At 36.7% G+C, this 24,518-nt stretch overlaps 1 protein-coding gene across 1 annotated transcript in view; it reads right to left on the bottom strand.

Moving 5' to 3' along the window:
• Positions 1 to 24,518, bottom strand: part of DOK6 (docking protein 6) — a 246,076-nt gene that overhangs the window by 51,479 nt on the left and 170,079 nt on the right. The window contains exon 6 of the mRNA XM_027677997.1: positions 12,856 to 12,994. Coding sequence (XP_027533798.1) covers positions 12,856 to 12,994 — 139 coding nt within the window. The remainder of the gene's footprint in view (positions 1 to 12,855; positions 12,995 to 24,518) is intronic.

The raw sequence follows: 24,518 nt of genomic DNA, 5'->3' as shown, positions 1-24,518 counted from the left end.
TTAGAACTGGTATGGTAGAAGTCATGGTATGAAAAAATGTCTCTCAGTGGAGAACACAAAAACACTCTTTAGCATGCAGCAACAAAAGTGAAATATGGATGAACACAGACTGTCCACTTTCCCCAGTTGGCAGAACCGTACTGGAAGAAGTTTGAGACTGAAAAATCTGAATTCTAAAAAATGCTAGAATCTCCATTCACTGTTCAATGCACAGTTATTTGACTTTCATTACTTCTGATGAAGCAAATGACTTGGACTTCATGAAATTCTTATGAAGTTTTTCTTCTATTGTCTAAACCAGATCAGTAGTTTCCAATTACACATAGTTGTGGAAATCACATTTCTTTTAGCTTCTTCATTTCAGTATACAGAAATTGCCAACCAATGAACTTTAATAAAACGACAGGAACACAATTTTCTGAATACTTGCTGAAACAATAATCATCAATAACCTTTTATGAATATTCCTTATTAAGCTTATCAGTGCGTGACTCCCGTATTCAGTAACACACATAGTCTTGCTGACCTCTACTTTCTGACATTTTCAGAAGTTAGTTTTATATGTCATACAAAGACAATTCAATTAAAAAGAAGAAATAGCAAACCTGGAATACATAAAAATTACTATTAGGGTGTAAAGTCTTCTCAGATGACTCTTCAGTATCTTCCAAAAGAACACATTTCCTTCCTTTTAATTAGTTACTTTTAAACATTTGAAATTCATCTTAAATCACACATACTGGGGCTAGTTATATACGGCGGATTGGGGAGAAAGGGGGAGACCTCCAGGCCTTATGCTGCTTGCCCCATTACCTGCGAGGTGAATGGTCTTCCCCCCACCCCTGCACGTGGCCCGGTGACCCTGCAAGGAGCTCACACAGACCACCAGGGAGGGACAGACGAAAGAGGAAGTTTATTTTGGGAGGGGGCTTATATAGCCCTTGGGGACCAATCACAGGTGAGGGGTCACAATCAAGGTAAGGAGTTTACAGCCAAATAAAGAAAGGGTTAACAAAGGACCAATGGGAGCACCTTGGGACATCTTCCCAGGACACTCCTACCTGAGAGGTAGGGGGTTACAGGGGAGGTATAGGGAAAAGCAGTGACTCTGCAAAGAGCCCTCTTAACATGAGTTTAAACAACATCAAAAACTTCTGATTCGCCAGTCCATTTATGGCAGAACTTTTTCCATAGATCCATTGCCACAGTTATATATGTGCAATATAACGCATTTTTGTAGGGAGGGGGCTAAAAATACGCCTGGACATATGAACATACAAATAAATGTATTAATTTAATTTAAGGAAATTTAATCGTAATTAATTTAATATTTACTTCAGCAGCTCCATTGTCTTTAGTGAACTTTGACAGATTTAAAATCAACTGAGACGCTGGTATATAACAATAAAGGGTAATTCTTTTCCACTGTGTGTGCTCATAAAAAGGAATCACATCATGATCATGTATATAGATAGATATAGCCAGAGCATTCTTGACATTGCTGTTTTAAAATTGCAATAAGCAATCATTAAAAAGCAACACATACACTTCTAAATAAATATACATAATGAAAATGGGAAATATATGGGTTTTTATAGCTCAGAAAAAACTTATAGTGAGAGACAAGATGCTCTGAATTACAACCCAAAATTCTGCATGTAAAAGAAGCTTGTGAAATTTTTGCTTCCTTACTGATGCTGCAAATTAGGAATCCAGCTTAGAAAGGTGGGAGACAGAGAAGTGTTTGTAGATTGCTGTATCTTTCTACATACTTGCATCAGTCTAATAAATCCTACCATTAGCAACCTTTCTTCATCTAATTTCATTTTCAGACAAAAAATCACTTGGCAGAAGTTCGTTGACTCAGTAGAAGTTGTAGATGCATGACCACATGCCATTTCAAGCCCTGTGAAATCCATAGTTACTATGTAATGAAACAATCTTTTGCCTCTGTTTCAGCTTCATGAAACAAAGGAAACAGAATTATACCTGTTTCCATGGAAATCTGAAACTCTATTGCTTTTTTTCTTCATGTAATACAAAATGTATGTAAAGGTGATCACCACACAGTATGTGGGAAACATTACAGAAATGCCATCTTTTTACCAAGGATTTTATAAAACCTCTATGGTAGTAGCAATTGCAACTTTTACAGCTATGTTCTACTAGGAAATAATTAAGAATAATGAAGAGATTACAAGTTCTTTCATTTTACAAGGAAGAACCTATGCTTACTTGTCAATGGATTTTGAATCACAAAGACTGTAGACATATGTATTTAACAGCCACTCATATGAATCCATATGAATCTTGCCTGACAATTGCCTTTATGGAAATGGATTCTGACAGACTGAATATGCTATGAAACTAGAAGCTTTTACCCTGAGACAGTCATAAGAAACAGAGCGATGTATGCTTCTGACATAGCACGGAAAATCTTCCTTAATTCCTTGCTGCTGAATGCTGTGGAACTGAAACATTTTTGAAAAACCTTTTCCTGCAGTTTAGGTGGAACAGTACTCCACTACATTTAACATCATTACCAACATGGACAGTGGGACAGAATTCAACTTCGCAAATTTGGGGATGACATCAAACCAGGGGGAACAGTCAAACACTCAGAGAGGAGGGCTTCTATTCAGAGGAACCTCAGAAAAACAGAGGAAACGGCTGACAGGAATGTCATGAAGTTCAGCAATGACACGTTAATGCTGCAACTGGGTCAGGGCAATTGTGTGCACAAGTACAGCCTGGGGACTGACTTGCTGGGTAAAAACTTTGCCAAAAGGATCTAGTGGTCCTGGTGATAATATGAATGGCAAGTGTACATATGCGGTGATGGAGGTTAATGACGCACTGGTCCACATTAGCAAAAGCATGGCCAGCAGAATGGGGGAAATCACTTTTCCCCACTATTTGGCACTTGTGAAACCACATCTGGAAGTCTAGCGACATTCACGAAGTCTTCAGGTTTGGGCCCAGGCAAACTGGAGAGAGCCTGGCAGAAAACCACTAAGAAGCAGAATATGATGGATGGATTATGTGTCCAGTGTTTATTCACAATGAGAAAGCAAAGGCTAAAAGAAATCTAACTCCAGTTTTTCTCTCTCTTTTTAAAGGTATGTTGTAGAGAAGACTGTTACCAGAGATGCACTGTGAAAGGACAAGAGTTGAGAGGTCACAGGCTATGGCAAGGGAAATTTGAGACACATTTAAGGAAAAATTCTTCACAAGGTGAACAGCGTAGTGCTGGAATGAGTACCCATAATCTGCATTGTTGTGGGTATTCAAAACTTGACTGGATAAGATCCTGGGTAACTTTATCTAGTTTTGATGCCATATCTGCTTTGAACAGACAATTGGATGATCTGACCACCAGCACTCTCTTCCAATGCCAATATTTCTGATCCTATATTCAATACGTTTGAAAATCTGAGAGCTGTGCTGTGCCATTGTGTCAAACTGATGTTATTTTGCTGACTGTAGTAGCTGCACATCTTTGTATATAATAGCTACTCTAGTAAGTGAAATAATGTCAAACAAACAGTACAGGGTCTACAGTTTGTACTATTGGCTTACACTTCTCCTGAATCAGATTCCTGCACAACTGATAAATAAAAACTCTTAGCATGGCCGGCATCATATGGGATATCAGTAACATGGGAACAACAACCCACAGCTGACAGAAAAAAAGGAACAGAAACAATCCCTACCTGAATAGGCTTTGATAAATACATATCAAAAGACTGCATGTACTTGGAAAAGTTCCTGTATTTCAGATATGCCTTTTTTTGATACTCAATATTTGTTCTCTTCAGTCATAATCAGAAAGATAAACATAATCAGAGAGATTATCATAAATAATTTTCACATTAAAAACCCTGTCATCTTTTTAAAAAGAAGTAATAAAAAATTAAGACATAGGGTGAATTTCGCCTAATTTTTTTTCTACCAAGAGGTACCTGATGAGCCAAAGCGCAAAAAGCACAGGAGAGAATTACAGATTAACTTTAGGGCTGTTATGAGAATTTTTGATCCCCTCTCAGATTATTACTTTCTATAATTCTCCTGTTCTCTGAAAAACACTTTGCCCCTCTGCAAATCATTGATAAAGAAGTTTCTTATTAGTCAGAGGCAAAGCCTTAACTATTCCCTTGGGTGATATAAAGAACTCCTAAACAAAGTTGCTGAAACAGAGGAAGGCCTTGCTTGACAGGAGACACAGAATGATACTATAACTCAAAAGACTGATGAAAACCATATGAAAAAAACCTTTTTCAGAAGTTAATTCTTCTGTGAATAAGCAATTGACTACGATTCAGGATTTGCTTTGTTATTGTTTTGTTGTTGTGCTATTCCTAGCATACAGCCGATTAATCTATGACCTTGGGCAATTCATATGCAGTTGAATTTGGCCTTAATCTTTCTGTGCCTCATTTTACTCATTAGTATAAATATTATAATAATACCTGTCTCCCGAGAGCATCGGATAACTTCATCAGCTTCTGCTAATAATAATAGAAGCTCTATAGTTACTTCAGTTTATTTTATAAGAAACAGTTTTCTGAAAATAGCAGATATGATATTAATAATAAATTAAGCCCACTGGTGATGTGCTTTCAGTATTACTTTTTAGTAATACTTAAGTCAACATAACTCACTTCTCTGTTAAGAGAGTTGATGACATAAACCTACCAGCACAATTATATAAGCAAGCTGGTTTAAAGGCACACAATGCCAAACAAAACTTCCCTTCCATATTAAATGCTTCTCTGAGGTTAGTTAAGGAGAGAGCTGGGAATAGCCAAAGAGGGTTTAGTCAGGCATGCAACAACTACCGTATAATTACAGCAACCATTCCTAATTTATCACTTATATCACCTACAGCTTTCAGCAAATAAGATTGCTAAACAAATCATCAATTTTGTTCAGGGAAAAGTTCGCTGGCTCTTCATTTTCTGCATTTATGGAAACAAATATGAATTTCAGCTTGACAGTGCCTCTCCAACTACTTTTTTAGCTCTGCAAACATGCAATATTCTGCAAAGCAAAAGAAAAGCAAAAAAAAGTCACAAATGTGCTTATGTCACCAACCTTCAAATCCTCTTATATTCAAATGCAAGTTCATAAAGTTGAAATAAATTATACCTGACTTTTAAGAAATAGCTCTTTAAACAGTGCCTAGAAATGTAAATAGGTGGCTACAGTAATTTTTAAAGCACTTACATGCTAAATTCTCAGAAGGCTTTGCATCTTTGGTTACCTTACTATGCAAACATCTTTGCCCTGTTGCATTTAAAGAAGCTAACCAGACCATAGCAGCTTAAATTGAAATGCTCACAGTACAGCCCAGCTGCATGCACACATATCACTGAGGTGAACAGGGAAAACAATGTTCATAAGATTCATGTATGCAGCTTTAGGATGGATTCATAGGATGGAACAGGCTCCTTGCAGATAAAAAATTGCATTGTCTTAGTTATGAGACACATTTGCAAAACTTTTAATACAAATTTTGGTTCAGCTCATACTTTATATAAGGAGGAAGGCAGGTTTCAATCTGAGTCTTAGGTAGCATGATGGACAGAAAGCTAGAAGAATACTGTAACAGTATACAAAATATTCCAGAAATTTTTAAGGAGGAAAGAATGAGAGTAATTTCTAAGTATGGATGCACATCCATGTGGTAAGGGACTGGGATTTTAGGCCTAGGACAGATTTAGAGTATTATCTTTTTGAGAATTATCTTTTTGCATTCAAGATCATCCAGCCTTATGACTACAGATAAGAAAGATTTCAAAATTGCGTCAAATTAAGAATTGAATTTTTTCCACCATACTTTGAATGAAAACCCTCATGACTACTACCACTTCAAAAAAATTCAAAGATTTAGCTTTCAAGTGGCAAAACAACATTGAAATTACATCACCAACTACCAAAATATTTGACACACTCTTATGTAAGGATTTTCCAGCTATGTTCTTACACCTACCCACATCACTTACCTACACACACCACAAACCTTTAGGTTGTCTGCAGTGTTTGAAACCTGATGAATAGCTCTGTTCCCCCCCATCCCAATACTCTAACACTTCCTAGAAGCAGCTGCACTAACCCTTTGTTACCATAGTGAGGATTTTCCCTACTCTGTGGTTTCATTCAAACAAACAGCAAACATCCAGGAATACCAGCCACCTACAGCATTCCTCGTTCCTCGGAGAATCTTTACACCTCATTTTTACACCTCCCTCTGCCTTCGAGGTGCTGTATAGGGGCACAATGGACCCCTGCAGCTCACAGAGGAAGAGGGGGTAAAAAAGATGTTGACTCATTAAGAAAGGAATAAATGGGATGACACTTTAGTGGCTGTGGAAGTTTAAATTTCATAGTGGGATGAAGTATTTTCTTTTAGAAAGGGAATGGCACCTGCTACATACTTTTTGAATGTTGCTGCTGTATTTCAATATGACTAATAGTCTCTGAAAAAATGCCATTGAAATAAATCTACATTCAAGACAATATTTTATTTCAAATTAAAAAATAAAGGAGGTCCAGTTAGAAGAATCATTAACTGTCACCCAGTCTGAACACCCACAAACCCTCTACTTTCTTATGAAGTGGTGAATGTTGGAAATAGACTTGTGATGTAAGTTTAGAATTTACTTCATCCAAGTACACACAAGTTTTCTGAGCCTGAAGACTAACAAGGAGCCTGGGAAAATTCTTAAAAAATTCTCATAGAAAAATCAGAATCAAGAAAAATGTCATTATGTGCTTAATGAACCAAGAACACTATGGAAAATTACTGATACTTCTGGGAACTGGTTTTACAAAACTCAACCCCAAAAGTACACTTATGTGAAAAAAAAAAAGTATCCAGCATTCTTTAGTTTGTTGTTAATCTTGGCAAAATTTACAGATAGTCGTGGATAAATGGATCACTGTTGTGTTCCACTGTACCAGTGGAGGCTTAGCCTGGGCATCAGGAAGCATTTCTTTACTGAGAGAGTGGTCAAACACTGGAACAGGCTTCCTAGAGAGGTGGTTGATATCCCAAGGTAGTCAGTGTTTTAAGAAGCATTTGGACAATGCCCTTAACAACTTACTTTAACTTTTGGTCAGCCCTGAAGAGGTCAGGCAGTTGGACTAGATGGTCACTGAAGATCCTTTCCGATAGAAATATTCCATTCTATTCTACTTTATTCAATTCTATAACAGAAAAAAGCTTCACAACACCCATGTGAATCAAGTAAACCATTCACCAACTATGTATTGCAATAAAGGAGCCAGCTGCTCACAGGGTTATAAAATTTCTAAACAAACATTATACAGCAACATCATACAGTAGTTTCAGATGGGAAGTATAGAACAATATTGAGCTAAGTATGAATGAATAACTGATCTGAGGCTATACTTTAACAGACATAAAGTACATGAGTTTAAGAATGACTATATGCATTTACAATCTCAGTACTTGAGCTTATACATAATTTAGAAAGAGAAGAAAACATACTAAGAGAACAATGTGTCATGACATAGGATCATCTATGAATGAACTGTAGAATTTTCTTCTGTTACTCCTTCAGGTATTGAGTCAACTCAAATGCACTTAGGCAGAATTACAACATAAAGGGCTTTGTTATATTAAGTAAATTGCAGTGCTGAAATGAAGCCCAAAACCATATAAAATGTATTTAACTAAATATTTCATACATTCACTGGGTCAGCAGCATCCACTAGTATTTCCCATACTTTACAACTTGAAAATAATATGTGATAGGCATACCATTGCACAAAGACATAAATAAACCAGTCAAAGCTCTGAAGATGCAGTGGAAAAGGTAAGATGCTTCAAATTGAAACCGTCATGTTAAAATTGAAATTTAGAATGTTTAATATGTTTGTTGATGATGTCTGACCCTGTAATGTTTCATGAGTATGTATTTAGGTTGTGATCAGGTTCAAAATACATGAAGCTATAGATAATACAGACTTGTTTACAAAGCAAAGATAAATTAAAAGTTCCCTATGCTATTTTCTTCAGATTCAGAGTTGTTTTTTTTCTGATCCTAAGACAGTCTACATTAACCTTCTTAATTCTATTTCCATTCTTATTAATACTGTGTCTGACAATATTCTAATTTATATTTATCCTCTGACCAGTCTTATGAAATACTGTTGCCCTCTTCATTTTTTTTCAGATAAGAAAGAGAAAGATTAAATGACTCTCAGGCTTATTTCTTAACCACCTTCCTCTTCAACCTCTCCTTAAGCCCAGTTCCATTGCCCGATATTTGTCTTCTTTGACACATTTATTATTTCCTTCCTAATAATGTTTTTTAAAGAAATAATATATAAACTCACTGATACTATCTTTTTTTAAAATGACAGAAATCTATCATGATGACTTTTTCACTTACATTAAGTTGAATTTTAAAGACAAGACTTGTAAATAGTGAGAATAGAAGAAAAATATACAGACGCAATGTTTCATAGAGGTATTTATCTTCTGGGAAATGTTAAAAAGATCACAATCTAAAATGGCATTTTTATAGCTCTGCTGTCTAAAGTAAAACAAGTGTCATAAAAAATTTCAATGATAGTAAGTTATGAAACTTGGGCCATTATCATTTATTCCTGCATTTATACTTCAGTTTCATTCATGTTTGATTAACTTCAGCTGGTTAACATCAACTTTAGTGCTATCTTATTTAGACTTATTTTTTTACACATTGTAAATTTTTATTCTTTTGAGATTGCATAATAAGTTTTTACTGGCAGCTCTTGAAAGAAGTAATTTATGGGGCTACAAAGGTATGAGTATTTTCTCAGCACGCCTCCCTCATATGTGGAGTCATAACACAGGAAACCTACAGCTCTTAACGCCCCATTTTATACTTGAACAACAGTGGGGGCAGAAGTTATATCAGGAGTGTTTTCAGTGGAGGTTGAATGGCAGAAGATCAAAGCTGGCATTAGAGAGGAAATCAGGTGTTAAAATTCCAATGCCATGTTGTCACCCTGGTGCAGAGGTTAGATTGACAAGTGCTGCTGAGTACAACTGTTCAGACGCTGGTGTGAGAAAACTATCTGAACTGAGATTCTTTAAAAAAAGATCACCAAACCTAAAATCATCTCCTGATTGCAAGGAGGAGGATACTCAGCATTTATGTAAGTGAAGCATTTATGCAGGATGAATTATTCTTTTTCCTTTTCTCCTCAGGATGGGTCAACAGAGAAGATCCAATGATTCATTGCTGCCTGTAAACCAATTCAGTTCAGTAAACCTGCAGAATCCTCCTTTTAGTTAGGTGTTTTTGGGGTTTTCTTTGGCCAAATTAACAAACTGAACTGAACTCACCGAGTCAGATAGGCACCTAAATTAACAGAAAGGAAGATGAAGGAGCTTGCAGTCCAGCCTGGGGACAGGGGAGGGTGACAGAGCTGGCTGTTAAGACACTCAGAAATGCATTTTCCATGCTCAACACCACACTACAGGTAGTGGGGATACATGCTATTCTTGAGGCTAACACTTTTTTTTTTCACTGTAATTTCAAGACTGACAGTCCAACCAGATTTCTAAATGTTACATTAAAAAACACCCAAACAAGGTGGGTAGGGAGCAGAGAGGGGAGGGAGAGGGAAAAGCCATGAGGTTTGTAAGAATGCAGATTGCTCAGATGATAAAAACAGAGTTGTTGACACTCTCCTATAGGTAACAGAACAGGAACAAATAATATCATGTAAATAGAAAGACTATCATTGTTCTTTTTAATTAATTTGTTTTGTTGAAATTAAACATACTAACAAAACACTGCAATATTGCCCTCTCTCATGCAAAAGAACTACAAAACAGAATTATCATCTGTATTACACTGATTCAACAAAAAAAACAAAGACTGAAAAAAGTGAATGTACAGATAACAATTTCCCTGAAAAGAATTTAGATTTAAGTACCAGCATTAACCCAAATTTGTTATTGTTCCAAACAAAGCGAGCATAAAACACTATCACTCCGCCAGCATAACGTTTCAAACTTAATCAAGAAAACCACCTGAGCTAAATTAGATCACTGTCCACTTTGCTGCAATATTTGAATAAAATCCAGTCTGCTTTGATCTTAGTAAAACCAACAACCAACACGAATCCACACCTATGTCAGTGACTATTGATCTCATATTTCAGGTCTTTCTTCCAGTGTTATGAAGGGATTATTGAAAGGATTATTTGAAAGGCAAATGAGCAGAAGATGAAAGCGTGCACATGACTGCCTGTTTAAACTGACTAGGTTTCTCCTTCTCAAGGTGACAACGAGGCAGACTTGGTGCCGTATGAGCTGCCACAGAACAATTTTGTTTCCAGTCCATGCACTAATGGGAAGAATTAGTTTCCTTCTAAAGTCTTTCTTTTATTAACATAGTTATCCAGCATGCTACTTAGCTTGAGCAAAAGATTTCTTAGCATTAAAATGAATTTATTGTTTAGCATTCAGAAACAGAATTTTTGTGTGCTGAGACGTCCATAAACGGAGTAAGTGTGGCCTGTGGCTGCCTGCAATACCTTTATCTGATAAGTCTCTGGTAACAGAGACTTATTTTACCTCTTTTCTTCTGCCAGAATTTGTTTCTGGGGGGTTTTTTTTGTGTGTTTTGTGGGTTATTTTTTGTTTTTTATTTTATTATTAAGGTGATGCATTTTGTATATTCATTATGAAAATTAACCATTATCTATATAGCTCATCAAGGTTGCTCCAGTAAAAAAAATCACTGAAAGACACTTATGGCAGCTAAATCCCCGATTTAAAATATCTTTTTACCTGCATTTCAATTTCAGATTTTATGGAAAAAATATACATAGATATTGGTGAAACTGTTGGAATTAGATATTGGAGAAGCAATTATAGTTGATAAAAGCTATGTAACATACTTAGTCTATTTGATATCTTCAGGTTTTGTTTCTAATATAATTACAACTCAAATGTTGCAGATGACACAGATGACCCCTTAAATGTTCATTACCCTGTCAGTCAGGAGCAGCAGAGCTTCTAAATTCAAGCTAACATTAGCTTATTAGTTGAAGGACAAAATCAGGTTTTTCAGCCTGTTTTACACAGCCCACAGTTTCCATGCAGCCTGCAGCAGCCTATGTGGGCCTCTACTTACCTCCCTCTGCAGATCACAGTGCAGCCTCGTTCAGGAGCCAAGTACATCTTACACTGTGTGGCTGATGAGTCATTTGTATTTCTCAGCCTGCTCTCAGAGTTTGATATTACGTACCATATGGCCACAGCCTTCATAAATGAGGTTTTAAGGAAGTCATCCGATGGCAGAATGGAAATGGTTTTGCTAAGCAAATAAGCCGATAATTGACAGGAAGAGGTGAAAGTGATGGTTCTGTGAAAGGAAAATCCTGTATGATCCTGGTCTAAGTTCTTCGGCAGCATGAAAATGTTCTAATTTCTCTTACTGGTGTGGACACTTTAAAGGCAAACATACTTATAACGATGGTTTTTCATGCTTTTTGACTATTATTCAATCACTTTTTGCCCAGTAGAATTTAGCTATTTTTTGCCAGCCCTTCTACTACTTCACATGCACTTACAGTTATTCCATCTTGTGTTAGGCTTTCCAGCAATTGCTCCTGTATCCCTGAACTTATTGTAATCTTGATTGTGAACGCTCCTGTTCCTGTGTTTTCTGGCCAAATTTTGTCATCTCAGCTACTATGCAAATGCTCCTACTTTGTCTAGTTTTATGGAAAAACTCTTCTATCTTTCTCCATCAACCACCAAAAAATGCCTTTTTTATGGCTTCTCAACTCAGATTTTTCTTTCAGACCTGCAGAGTCTGAGAGGAACATTCAACATAAGAGATTTGTGTGGAAATCTAAGCATTTTTCAAGTTTATTTTTCAGTGAATAGAGGAAGATAGTCTTCTCCAAGGAATAATTAGGAGAAGTTGAACATTGGGGTCTAAGGTTGCTCTTTGCAAGAGTCTGTCTTACGACTGTGAAGAAGATATTTTGAAACTCATGGATTGTGAGGGGATAGGATCATGAGGGAAGGAAGGAAGAGAAAGTCGCTGGAAATGGTACAATTACCCTCAAATCCCTTTCCAGGGAAGAAGATATGTGGTCATCTGAGAAGAAAAGCGTGCAGACCAGGTTCCCTGGTCTCCTCATATATTTCCTTTCTGGTGAATATAAAGATACTTTCAAAGCACAGTTGAAAGGTAGTTTTCCAGAACGATTATTAAAGACCATCTCTACTTCTAAGTACACAGAGAAAACTTCTTTTCTTACTGTCTTAAAAAACTCCGAACTTTTCGCTAGTAGTTATTTAAACATCACTTGTGCAAATTTGAAATTCTGAACTACTAATATTAAAATAATTCTTTTTGAACTAACACTGTATTGCTGCTGATCATAATGTAGGGAAAGCAATTTCTTTCAGGCATTAACAAAAACCGAACACATTTGCTGTCACCTAGCAAGTGTTTATAGTGGTATTTTTTCCACCTGTGAGGCCAGGAGGAGCAATTAACACTCATTCATTGATAGTCAACATACAAAGGCTTAATCTTTGAGTAACAGAGCCACAATTTTGGAGAGGGTGACCATGGATCTCATGTCTAATGGTATCCACTGTTCCAAAAAAGTCACCAACAACAGATCATTGTCTTGCGTGTGCTGAAGATACCTGACCATGAAAATACATAAATCTGAAAGTCTGTTCTGTCTTAGCCACAAAGCTAATAACATAACTGCAGCTGAATCCACAGACTGCTGTTACTCCATAATTCTTTGGTTTATTACCGATTTTTATATGTTTAAAATTTTTTAGTGAAAGGACCTTACCCTTGCCTTCTGCTCCATTTCCATCATTAATCTTTCATGTTGTTCTGCTATTGCCAGTGTTGCAGAATGGACTTTCTGATATATCATTTCTCCTTCTCGTGTTTGAAACGTGAACAGCCCTTCTCCTGTGTCACACATCCTGCAGGGAGATTTAGGCAAAATGGAAAGAAAAAAAATGAATACTCTGTAATTTTTCCTAACTACTATAAAAAGTACACATCTCACAATGGAAAATGTTAACTTTTGTAGTTAAACTCTGAAATTCCAAAAATTTGCAGTTATTCTTATAATTGGAGACAGAAAAATTCCAAGAGATGGGCAGAACTTCATGAATGTAATCTTTAAATTCAGTTTTAGTCATCGTCTGGATAGTGAAAAGCAAGCTTTAGCATGGAATAAAAACTTGAGGTAATAGAGTCAGTTATTACCAGCATTTTCCCAAATGTCTGCACTGGTGAGTGGGAAATAAATTTAATTATTTTAATCAATTGATGCCAGAAGAACATAGAACATCATGACTTTGAAAAGCTGACATTTTAAAAGAACGGTGACCAATTAAAAATTCTATTATGGTTAATTATTACAAAGAAGATGTATGGAAAGACAGCATTAAAAGGGTTAAATTATAACTATCTCAGTGCATTTATGTGAGGTAACATCAAAAACTATGTTGATAATTACAAAAACCATTCTACAAAAGTCTATTTGAGAATAGGAACAGTATTTCTATCATATAAGAAGATTAATAATGAAAAAAATCCTCCAGAAATAAAATTTACTTTCTTCTTTTGAGAAAGCAACTGCTGTTGTCCTTATCTGTGGTATCAGTGGGGTATTATTCTGAGGAAGAAGAGTAGTACTGGGTAATACAGGAAATGGGAATAGAGAATAATGTTAGACTATTGTTGGAGGGTGTATATGGTGTTAAAGAGTGCTGCAATTTGATGGATTTATATTAGTAGTTCCATCATATTATCAGTATCTGATTTCTGTATTTTTATAGACTTCTTGCAATTTTAGAAATGGAACTTCAAAAATCCTTTTTATTTGGCCTGATACTTCCAGTAAAGATTTTCAGTTATCTGTGGCAGAAAATTGTTGACTTAAGTCACTGATGCATAACATGCTTCAACAATAGGAGGATTTAGATTTGCCTAAAACACCAGATTTCTTTAATGTTTTGGATGTTTATATTATTTTTAAGAATATCGAATTTTGTTAATATATCAGCACCTTCAGCATGGTCCCAGAAAGTCTGAAACATACAGAATTACAAAACAGTTTATGAGAATGTGTCCCAAATAGTCTAACATATCTTTAGAATTTGCATCCCAGATTCTGTATGATTATTCATACACTGAATTTTACAAAATATTTTCACATCAAATAATTAATTTTTATATATATATATATATATACATCTCCTGCTATATTACATGCACACACTATTATATTACAGCTTTTAGGAAATGGAATAATTTTTTTCATGAGACTTATCTTTTTGTCAAATTACAATACAGCTTCCTAAACAATTTTATTTCAAAAGTCATCTTAGTAGGACTGTTGAGCTATATAAGGGACTGCTGGGGGTTCAGCAGTTTCTTTTGATTTCAAGGGTGACCAGTGAAAATAAAACCTTATTAACACTTACAAAATGTTTCCCTGTTCACTGGAGGAGACATGCTGCTGTGAGCCTCCTACAAAGAACTTATGTTTGGGAAGAATAAAAAGTATTGGAGGCAGAAACAGTAAAGAGAGGTACTTCTGGAAAATACCTGGTGGAAATACTTAGAAATGATCAACAGAGGTGTTGAAAAGAAAGTCATAGTCTCAAGAATATATGATTAATATTACCCATATTGAAATTATCCATAATTCTGGAATAAAACCCAGTTTTTTCATTGCAAGATGTAAATAAAATATAATTCATTTTGTAGACAGGTACTACTTAATCAGTGTTAACATGATGTGCCAATTAATAGATTAAAAAAAAAAAAGGTTTTGTATTAAATTCCAATGGAGATCAAGACCCCTGCTGTAAACATTTAAGATATTTTATAACCTTAGCCACAGTCCTCCAAAGAGCTTCTGGTAGAAATAAATTGTCTCCAGAGTTTTGTGACATTATGGCAACAGCCCTTCAGATCCCTCAGGGCATCATATAGCTGGTACTCTGCTTTTGTGTGAAAAGATCTTAATAAAATTCAAACAGCATGAAATGGAAAGTCTGGAAAAAATGATGGGGTATCAGAAACTGAAGGAAAATATGATCTTTTTGTTGGTTTCAGAGGATGAAAAATCCTACAGGGATAAAAACAAGGAAGTGGACAATGGGGCATGATTAAAATTCAGGACTTAGCTGTATGTTTTCAGCATGCAAACCCCAACCACCACTGTTGCCGATCAGAGTAGGGTCTGTACTGCCTGTGTGAGCCCTGGTGAAGGCAATAGTGTGGGCTGTGGCACTGCCCTGGCACCTGCCCCACCACACAGGACAGTGCTGCGGGGCCCTGCTTCCCAACCTCAACAGGTGGCTGTGGTGGACATGTCATGCCAATGTTGGAAAGCTGTTGATGGCAGCCTTCCCCTGTGGGGTTCCCTGGCTAACAACAGAATGCTCAAAATTATGGGCATAATTTTTTAAAGTGCTGAATTCCCCTAACTCACTTTGAAGTTTAACAGGACTTGAAGCCCCCCCAAAATGAAGCAGTTGTTATCTGGCACATTTGAGCCAGGCAAAAGGAGCAAAAATTGTTAGCATAAAACTTTCTTTCATCTGTCTAAACTTATTATTGATAATCCATCTTCCAAGGAGATGAATCCCTTCGCCAGAGTAAAGTTTTCCTGTTCAGCTCCTCATAACACTATTCCTTTGATCAGATGAAAATCTAAGTTTAGACCTTCTAGTCTAGTCTATTCTAGTCTGGTCTAGTGTTGTCTTGTCTTTTTTCTGTTCTATTGTATTCCAGTTACAAACCAAGATCAGTAGCATCATTAGGGTTACTCTCAGTCTTTCTAGAACAAGGAATCATAGACTAAAATAGAAGCACTCTTAAGTATGATGGAGATGGGGACAGAGAAAGGCGTAAGTGTGCTCTCCTAAGCTTAAGGGTTCTGCCAAAAAATCAGAGGACCTTTACTTATCTGGCTAACAGGAATGGACAAGCCCATGAACTGAAACAAGACTTCTTGTCTTGTTCTATTTATAGTCAAAACATAGTCAGTAAACCAAACTCCCATTTTCTCTACAGCCCTCTTAGATGCCAGATAACTGTCCATATAAAGCTACAATTTCAGGTTTAGACATGCTAATGTGTTGCTTTATTACAAGTAAAAATGAAATAATTGTGGGAAATCCAAATTTCTCTATGTTCAAAGAACATATGGTCAATCAGTTGCCAATTTAATAGCAGTTTCATAACTTTTACATGCGCTAGAATCACTTTAGAGAAAAGGCAGGACAAAGGTGTGGACTTCTTATTTTCCTGTACTGTCACAGTTAAGCAGTGCAGCTCTACCAACTCAGTATGACCTTCACTGTCAAAAAAAGTCAATGACTTTGTATAGTTTAATTTTTTTATGAGAGACTTATAGTCTGTGGGGGCTTGAAAAATGCTGATCTATTTCTGTGTTTTTCAACTTTAAAACAGGGATGTCATTAACCTATGCTTTAGGATATTTAAGGATTCAATGCATTAAAATGTATGAAGTCCTTTGACTGAAATAGGAAAGTGCGAGTTTTTTGCCTGTATTATTAGAGAATGATATAACAGGATAGACAATGACACCAGTAGATAAACAGTGTTTGCAAATAATTTCAAACTTTTTAATTCTTAAAATGCTGCAACAGCTTTTCACAACCGTCACTGTTAGTAGATCTGGCTCAAGAGCCAGGAGAAACAATAGTGATAAGGTGAGAGCTAAGCTTGTGGCCTAGGACAAGCTGGATTCAGAGATCAACAGTGAAAGCTCTTGCTTTTATTCAAGGAAAAATTTCTGTTCAAGTCAAAGAGGTTTTCCCACCACTATTGTCAGATTTTTTCAACATTTCCCAAATTCATATAATGGTTTCCCACTGCCTCTGCTCACTATGTAACTTCAGTCTTTTTGATCAGAATCAATGCTATATATTAACCTTGTAGAATTCCCTTCAAAAAGGAAACTTTGTTGACTTGACCATCATTTAAAAATAGTACTTTTTGCTGAATAGAAGTTCATGCTATCATGTCATGATTGAAGTGTTTTAGAAGTTTCATAGTGCAATATTCAGAAAACTGCATGAGAGGACAATAATTTGACATCTCAGCTTCATTTCACTATTTCAGTTAAGGATAAAATGCATTTTCACTATAATGAAGGTTGTCTGAAAACTGAGATGCCCAGAAAAATTATTTCCTTGTTTTAAAATAAAAGATAACTTGCAACTGTAAGCAGAAAAATTTTAGCTCTTCGTATATTTACATCTAATTTTTACCAACAAATAATTTACCAACTTTTTACCAACAAATAATTTAGGATTAAAGAAATAATGTCTGATTTCTATACTTAAAAATGTATCAAATTACTTAAAATTAACTAAAAAAGGGTAAAGATCCTCAAAGAGGAACTGGAAAAACATAATAAAAATGTTTACTATTAATAACTGCCACTAATAACTATATCTATTAATAACTAATACATAATAAATAACCACTATTTTAGTGTAGCATTTCTAGTTCTTGAAATAAAAATGCCCTTTAAATTTTTAAATGAACAGATCATGAACAGGTATTGTCCAGTAATCAGAGTGCTAAAAGTTACCAGTATGAAGCTGGATGCAATTGCTGTTGCATACTCCACACAGTGTGTGTGAAAAGTGATTTCCTTAAAACAGTGGAACTGTTTACTCACACTTCAAGGCCCAGAAATTAAGTTCACAGAATCAAAGAATCACAGAATAGTTAGGGTTGGAAGGGACCTCTGGACATCTAGTCCAATCTCCCTGCCAAGGCAGGGTCAACTAGAGCAGGTTACACAAGAATACGTCCAAGTGGGTTTTAAATGTTTCCAGAGAGTGAGACTCCACAACCTCCCTGGGCAGCCTGTTCCAGTGCTCTACCCTCAACCTAAAGTTCCTCCTCATGCTGAGGGGAAACTGCTTGTGTTTATAGCCATTGCTCCTCATCCTGTTGCAAGGCACCACCAAAAAAGTCTGGCACCATCACTTGGCACCTGCCTTTGAGATATTTATATGTATTGATGAGATCTCCTCTCAGTCTTTTCTTCTCTTGAATAAATAGGTCCAGCTCCAGCAGTCTCTCCTCATAAGAGAGATGCTCCAGATCCCTAATCATCCCTGTGGCCCTCCACTGGGCCCTTTCCAGTAGCTCCTTGTCTTTCTTGTACTGAGGAGCCCAGAACTGGACATATGATGTGGCCACATAACGGCTGAGTAGAAGGGGATGATCACCTCCCTCAACTTGCTGGCTGTGCTCTTCCTGATGTACCCCAGGATACCATTGGCCACTGACTACAGACCTCCAACTGGATTCTACTACTCTGTCACAATCCTCTGAGCTCTGCCACTCAGCCAGCTCTTGATCCACCTCAGAAATGCTTAATTAGCTAGTGTTTATTTCCTCTATGCTGAAGAAATGGTCAGATGCCACATACGAGACCAGACCTGTTACTCTTAAGACTAGCAGTAAATAAAAGCCAGCCTTTCTTTTAAAGGCTTGAAACTGACAGTCATGAAAAAACTAATTGGTATGCAGTATTTAACTCTGAACCGAGACACTTATTTCTTGTGTTGCTATAGCTTTGATTTTCTAAAAAGTGGTGAAAACTATAGCAATTTTTGCCTCCAATTTAATTAGATTATCAGTGGAGACACATGAACATTATCTCTCTTGTGGATATCTAACTTTTATTCTTTCCTTGTTTGTTATCTTAACTTCAGCTAAGCCATTTTGACAGAAATCCTGTTTGTTCTTTGTGTGCTAGGAAGATACACACAGCATACACTAAAGACAGGCCAGCCAACCAGCAGACCTCACTATAAAATGAATGCAAAGCTTCCCTGAGGGTCCAAATTCTTTGCTCATTCCAGCCTTCAACAAATTCTAGCTTGCTTACTTGCCAAAGTTGTTCTTTTCTGAGAAAACAAAATAAACTAAGGAAATCAAATAAACTCTTTGTGGCAGGAGCATTTTTAGATAAAAAGCTTTCTTTATACCTAGGAATACTTATCAAGAAAACTAAAAAATAAACTATGTATGTTTTTATGAAATTGTAAATCAACTTCTATGTGGAAAGGATAGAAAAACAGAGGAAGAAAGAAGAAAATTTTTATAAGCATCCTAACTTACCACAGAGCAGGCTAAAAAGGGATACGTTTATGGAGGAATCAATAAGAAAAAAGATAACTACATAAACGGAATATGTACGGGATCTAGGAAAGGTCTATGAGTGAAGCAGAGAGAAGACAATTAACAGGAAATGTGTATGATGTGTAATTTATTCACATATATGACTGACAGCAGCCATGGTTAGAAAGACCTGAAGTTGGAACAAGGTCAGTGAAAGCTAGAGGAAAAAGTCCTGTGAAAAATATGTGAAAGGAAAATGAAAATCAACAATCTGAAGCACAGAAATGATACAAAGGGTGACATCCAGAACAAATAGACAGAGACTCTTGAGTGTGGTCTGTTATGCATTCCTTACAGGAATAATGAGTTAAACTGCTATGCCTTGCTGTCAGCATTTTAGAGTTTTTTCTGGAGTGTCAAATGGATATCCTGGCCATTTTATGATCTGAGAAGCAAATACTAAAATATTCTGATATAATAGGCATCTGCCTGCCTCATTAGTGACAGTTATTTACTGGCAAGAATATACAATGTGAAAAATCAATTATGCATGATAGCTACTAATTGCCAACTATAGACATTCCTCCGTAACATTTATTGTCTTATTATTACACTTAAGCTGAGGTGGGTAACTTTCCACTGCTCTTCAACATGCTCATGAGATATAGATAGTGGAATCTCCTTGAATTTGACTCAAGTTAATACAAGGAAATTCAAGTATTACCGCACCTCTGATATGGCTCAGTAACTTGATCATGGAGCTTAGCCATGAAGATTTGTTCAAGGTCAGATCTTGTATTTCTTGAGTCATCCTCACTGTTTTCAAATAAATGAACTAAAGGATTTCCATGCTATAAATGTAACTTTCCTACTAAGACGATTAATGGAAACATTTTGCAATTCTGAGAAGGAAAATGTTCACAGATGGAGTGGAAATGAGTGATGATGATTTGTTCCCAGATAGGTGGGTCTCCACCGTTCAGAGGAATCCAGCAGTCCTTTCTTCTAATATTTCCTAGAGGATCTTAATGCATTCCAAGTTGCAAATCTTTTTAAGATATTATATGCAGTCATGGTAACAAAAATCTTATGTGCTAGTCTGATGAATACACTGCTAGTCTTTCTAAGAAGAGATGTGATACCCTAAACATTTTCCTTCTTATAGGGAGAATTTGTGTGTGAATAGTATTTTTTCATTATAAGATTATTGCTTTTCCTGCCTAAACAAAAAGACCATTTAAGTGGTATAATATACCAGAGACCCCTGGTGGCCTAGTGGTTAGCGTGCAGGACTTTCACTGCTGTGACCACGGGTTCGAGTCCCCGGTCTCCTGGCCTGATGGAGGTCGTTAGCCCTGTGTGGCCATCCATCTATGAGAAGGACACTCTAAACAAACCTACGTCCTGAGGACCTCACTGCCATTGTCCAAGCTTGCTTGGCCCCGGCAGATGAACCTTAGGATTAAAGGGTGGGCTCAGTTCAGCGCAGGCTGTGTCTCACCTAAAAAAATCCATTGCGCAGGCTGGAAAGGTAAAAAGACCTTTCCCCAAATCTTCGTTCGCGAAGATGGGCCATTATTATACCAGAAACAAAAATTTTCTCATGAAAACATGTTTTTCTTTGTTTCATCAGACAGGAGAGATTTCTGCACAGTACTACTGGTAATTATGCCTCTTGGGATACTTCTTTTTCTCATTGCCTGTGCTGTCTCTACAGTCACTGTCTCTGTAATGCCCTCTGTGACAGCACATTTAGACAAGTGGGACATGTCAGGGACACCAACCCATTCCTACATGTCAGATGCTTTCCACTTTTTGCTTAACGGAAGTGCAGAAAGCAGGCTGTGAATTTCTCCGGACTATATGAATGATTGTCCACTAGCACTGTAATTCTTTATTTCATTTCTACAGGTTTTACCCTGTCTATCATAAGATACAGTGGAAAAAGACATATTTTAGTTTTTTTCCTTAGGTTCAGTTTTGACAGAAGGAGGATTCTGTCTGGGACTTGTTGTCGTCCACTTTTATTTGGTTACTACTAAACTTTCCCATCTCTTATCATTAAAATGTTCTTGCTTATACTAATTACTTTGATGTATTAGAATAAAATTAACTAGTGCTGAATAGTTAAGGATAGTAAATAATTCTCAATGCTAGTTACAGTATAAAAAGCAGAAAAGTGGGCTTTATTGAAGTAATGCATAAAAGGTAGAATGTGGAGATCAACAAGCAATTATGAAATATATCCATGCGTAATAGCAAACATGCTGTGCAGAGGCTCTGTTTAATATGTCCTAGATCCTAAGCTATAGTGTGATAGGTTTACCCTTGGTGGACATCAGGTGCCCACCGAAGCTGCTGTATTGATCCTCAGCTGGACAGGGGAGAGAAAATATAAGGAAGGGCTCCTGAGTCACATGTTGTTTCTGTTGCTGCTTCCTTCTCAGGAGCAGGACTACTACACTCTTCCCCCACTCCAGCATGGGGTCCCTCCCACAAGAGACGAACTTCTCCTACGTAAATCCTTCCCAAAGGCTGCAGTCATTCACCAACTGCTCTGGCATGAGTCCCCTCAACAAGGTGCAGGTGGATACCTGCTCCACTGTGGACCTCATGGACTACTGGGAGCCAGGCTGCCTCACAGTGGTCTTCACCACAAGCTTCACAGGGAATCTTTGCTCTAGTGCCTGGAGCACCCATGCTCCCCTGCTTTCTTCACTGACCTTGGTGTCTGCAGGGCTGTTTTTCACATATTCTGACTCCTCTCTCTGGCTGCAGTTGCTGTTGTGCAGGTCTGCCCCCCCCCCCCTTCTTAAATACATTATCCCAGAGGGGCTACCACTGTCACTGATGGGCTTGTCCTTGGCCAGCAGGAGGTCTGTCTTGGAGCTGTCCGGCATTGGCTCTGTTGGACATGGAAGCTTCTGGCAGCTTCTCAGCAAAGCCACCTCTGTAGTTCCCCTGCTAAAAAAGCCTTGTCACACAAAACCAATATACCCAGTGTCCAAGACATTGTTTTTCACTACTGAAGAAATATTCTGGAGTCTGAGAAGTTGAATACAAATACTTTACTACAACTACATTTTTTGTTTCTTCCTGCATATAGACTAATTTCATAAAACATGACCTAGACATTTTGATAGGGACAATTGAACTGTGCTGTTTGTGCTTCATCAACTCTAAGAAATATTCTAAGTTGCACAAGCAGTCCTACAAGCAATACACACCCTCTTGTGTCAGTATTCAGTTCATATTATTTAAGAAATTAATGTAGGTAATTAATGCGTTTGTATAAGCAAAACAACCTTTTGACAATGGAGAGTTTTGACAATTCAACATTTTCTTTAAAGTCACATTTATTAAAAAAAATTGCTGATGTTCTTAAATACACAAGACATTTGCAATGTTGACAGTTTAAGAAATAGAACAAATATGAAAATACTGTTAGATAATTAGTTCTGTTAGTTTGTTAAGCTCAGGTCTCGTTGATAATGATGAAATACTATTTAACAGTGTCTTGGACGAGTATCTATTCTTACCAGCTTTGTGAATGATAAACCAAGAACTCGTATATTACTATTATCATTTTAGTACAGAAGCAGATGTTATGGTTGGCTGCACAACACCCTAATGAAAAACATTGGTTTGATAAAAATAAAGAGGTTGCAAAGACTACCATTAGCTAAATTTTTCTCACTAAACCTTTTCAGTCATCATGGTTTGACTACTATTTTTCATCTCACATTTGAATGAGAGAGATACAACTTCCAAGACCTGGAATCTGGGATCATATCCAAATACAGATATTTGCTACAGGACTCCTGCAACCTTGTTAAGAGCTATTATTCCCCAATGAGGAAAAATACATCCCATAAAAATAGTACTCAGTTTCTTTCAGTGTCTCTAGTAGCAGAACATAGGGGAAACACTGTTAATCTACATGAATACCTTTGATTTTGACAAATACAAAAATGTTAGATACAAAACCCAAATAATACTGATTAAAATAAATGATCGTGTAATAATACAGGAGCCCTGTGGCAGCACATCACTACTTGCTATAACAGAAGCAATAAAACTTAGTAACCCAAGATCTTCATTTTCTTTGTTTTTTCTTTTTTATTTTGCAGCCCTACAGTCACTGTTATGTTCGGGACTACTCCTTGCCCTGGGTGTTTGAGATGGAAATCCTGTCTGATGACACTAGAGTCTGCATAAATTCTGAACACAAGGGGACTTAATTCTGAACTTAACTCAGTTCTCTCTCAGGAAGTAAGTGTTTTTTTTAAGAAGCCATTTGCCAGCTAACAGATGTTAGCATAGTAACAGCCAAGGACTGAATTTGCATAGGTATATATGTTAATTTTACTTAATCTTTGAGGAACTTGGTAGGCTTGGATGCTATGAGCCTGGACAGTATTGTAGAATTGCCAACAATATTTGGAATACCTGATCATGCCAAATCTAAAAGTTAAAAAACTTGGTCCCTTCCAACCTTACCCATTCTGTGATCCTGTGGTTGTAATTCTATAATAAACACCAGTTTTGCATCTGCACATGTCTATAAATATGATACTAAGAATTTAACATTTTAAATCATCTACAAGTGCATTTGTTCTATAATGCCTCATTAAGCTCTTATCTGTGCATTGAATGCTATTGGAAAAAAATTGCACCTACTGTGAGGCAGGAAGATACTGTGTTTTATTTTGTACATTTTATTTTGACAGCCAGCATACAAAATAGATATTTCCTGTGTTTTGATCAAAGTATATGCACTTAAGGAGAGAAGGGAAAATTTCTGAAGGGTTGAACAGGAATGAACTAACGTAATTAATATTTTTGATTGATGAATAATATGAAGATAATATAAGTAAAAATTATTAAGGAACTAATATAGATCCATGTTTGGAGCCACAGAACCAGGAAAAAAAGGGGAAGTAGTCACATATATAGCTATAACATCAGTTTTCCAGTTTATGAAAAATGAATGCTCATTCATTTTTCTCTCATTTCAAAAGTTGGACACAAGAAATGTGAAGAAATAAAGAAGGGAGCACCCTGAGCACTCTATGTTGAGTTTTTTGACTACTTCGAAATAAGGCATTTCAAGTGTTCCTCCCACCCCTTCCCCTTTTAAATGCACCACCAAGAGTGATTTCAGCTATTAAAGCATTTATGGTCAGCCATTATCTGAAACCTTCAGTACATTGTGATTTTATTGTGATAGCGATTTAAGCACTGCTGTCTTCTTTCAATGTCACTCTCTCTACCTTCAAGGTATGAGGGATACTGCTTTGACCATTGTGGGCTGTG

This window comes from Neopelma chrysocephalum, unplaced genomic scaffold (assembly GCF_003984885.1).
Source record: "Neopelma chrysocephalum unplaced genomic scaffold, ASM398488v2 Primary Assembly neopelma1_22b, whole genome shotgun sequence".
Lineage (NCBI taxonomy): Eukaryota > Metazoa > Chordata > Aves > Passeriformes > Pipridae > Neopelma > Neopelma chrysocephalum.
Note: the sequence above shows the minus strand (reverse complement) of the source record. Positions and strands in the feature narration are given on the sequence as shown.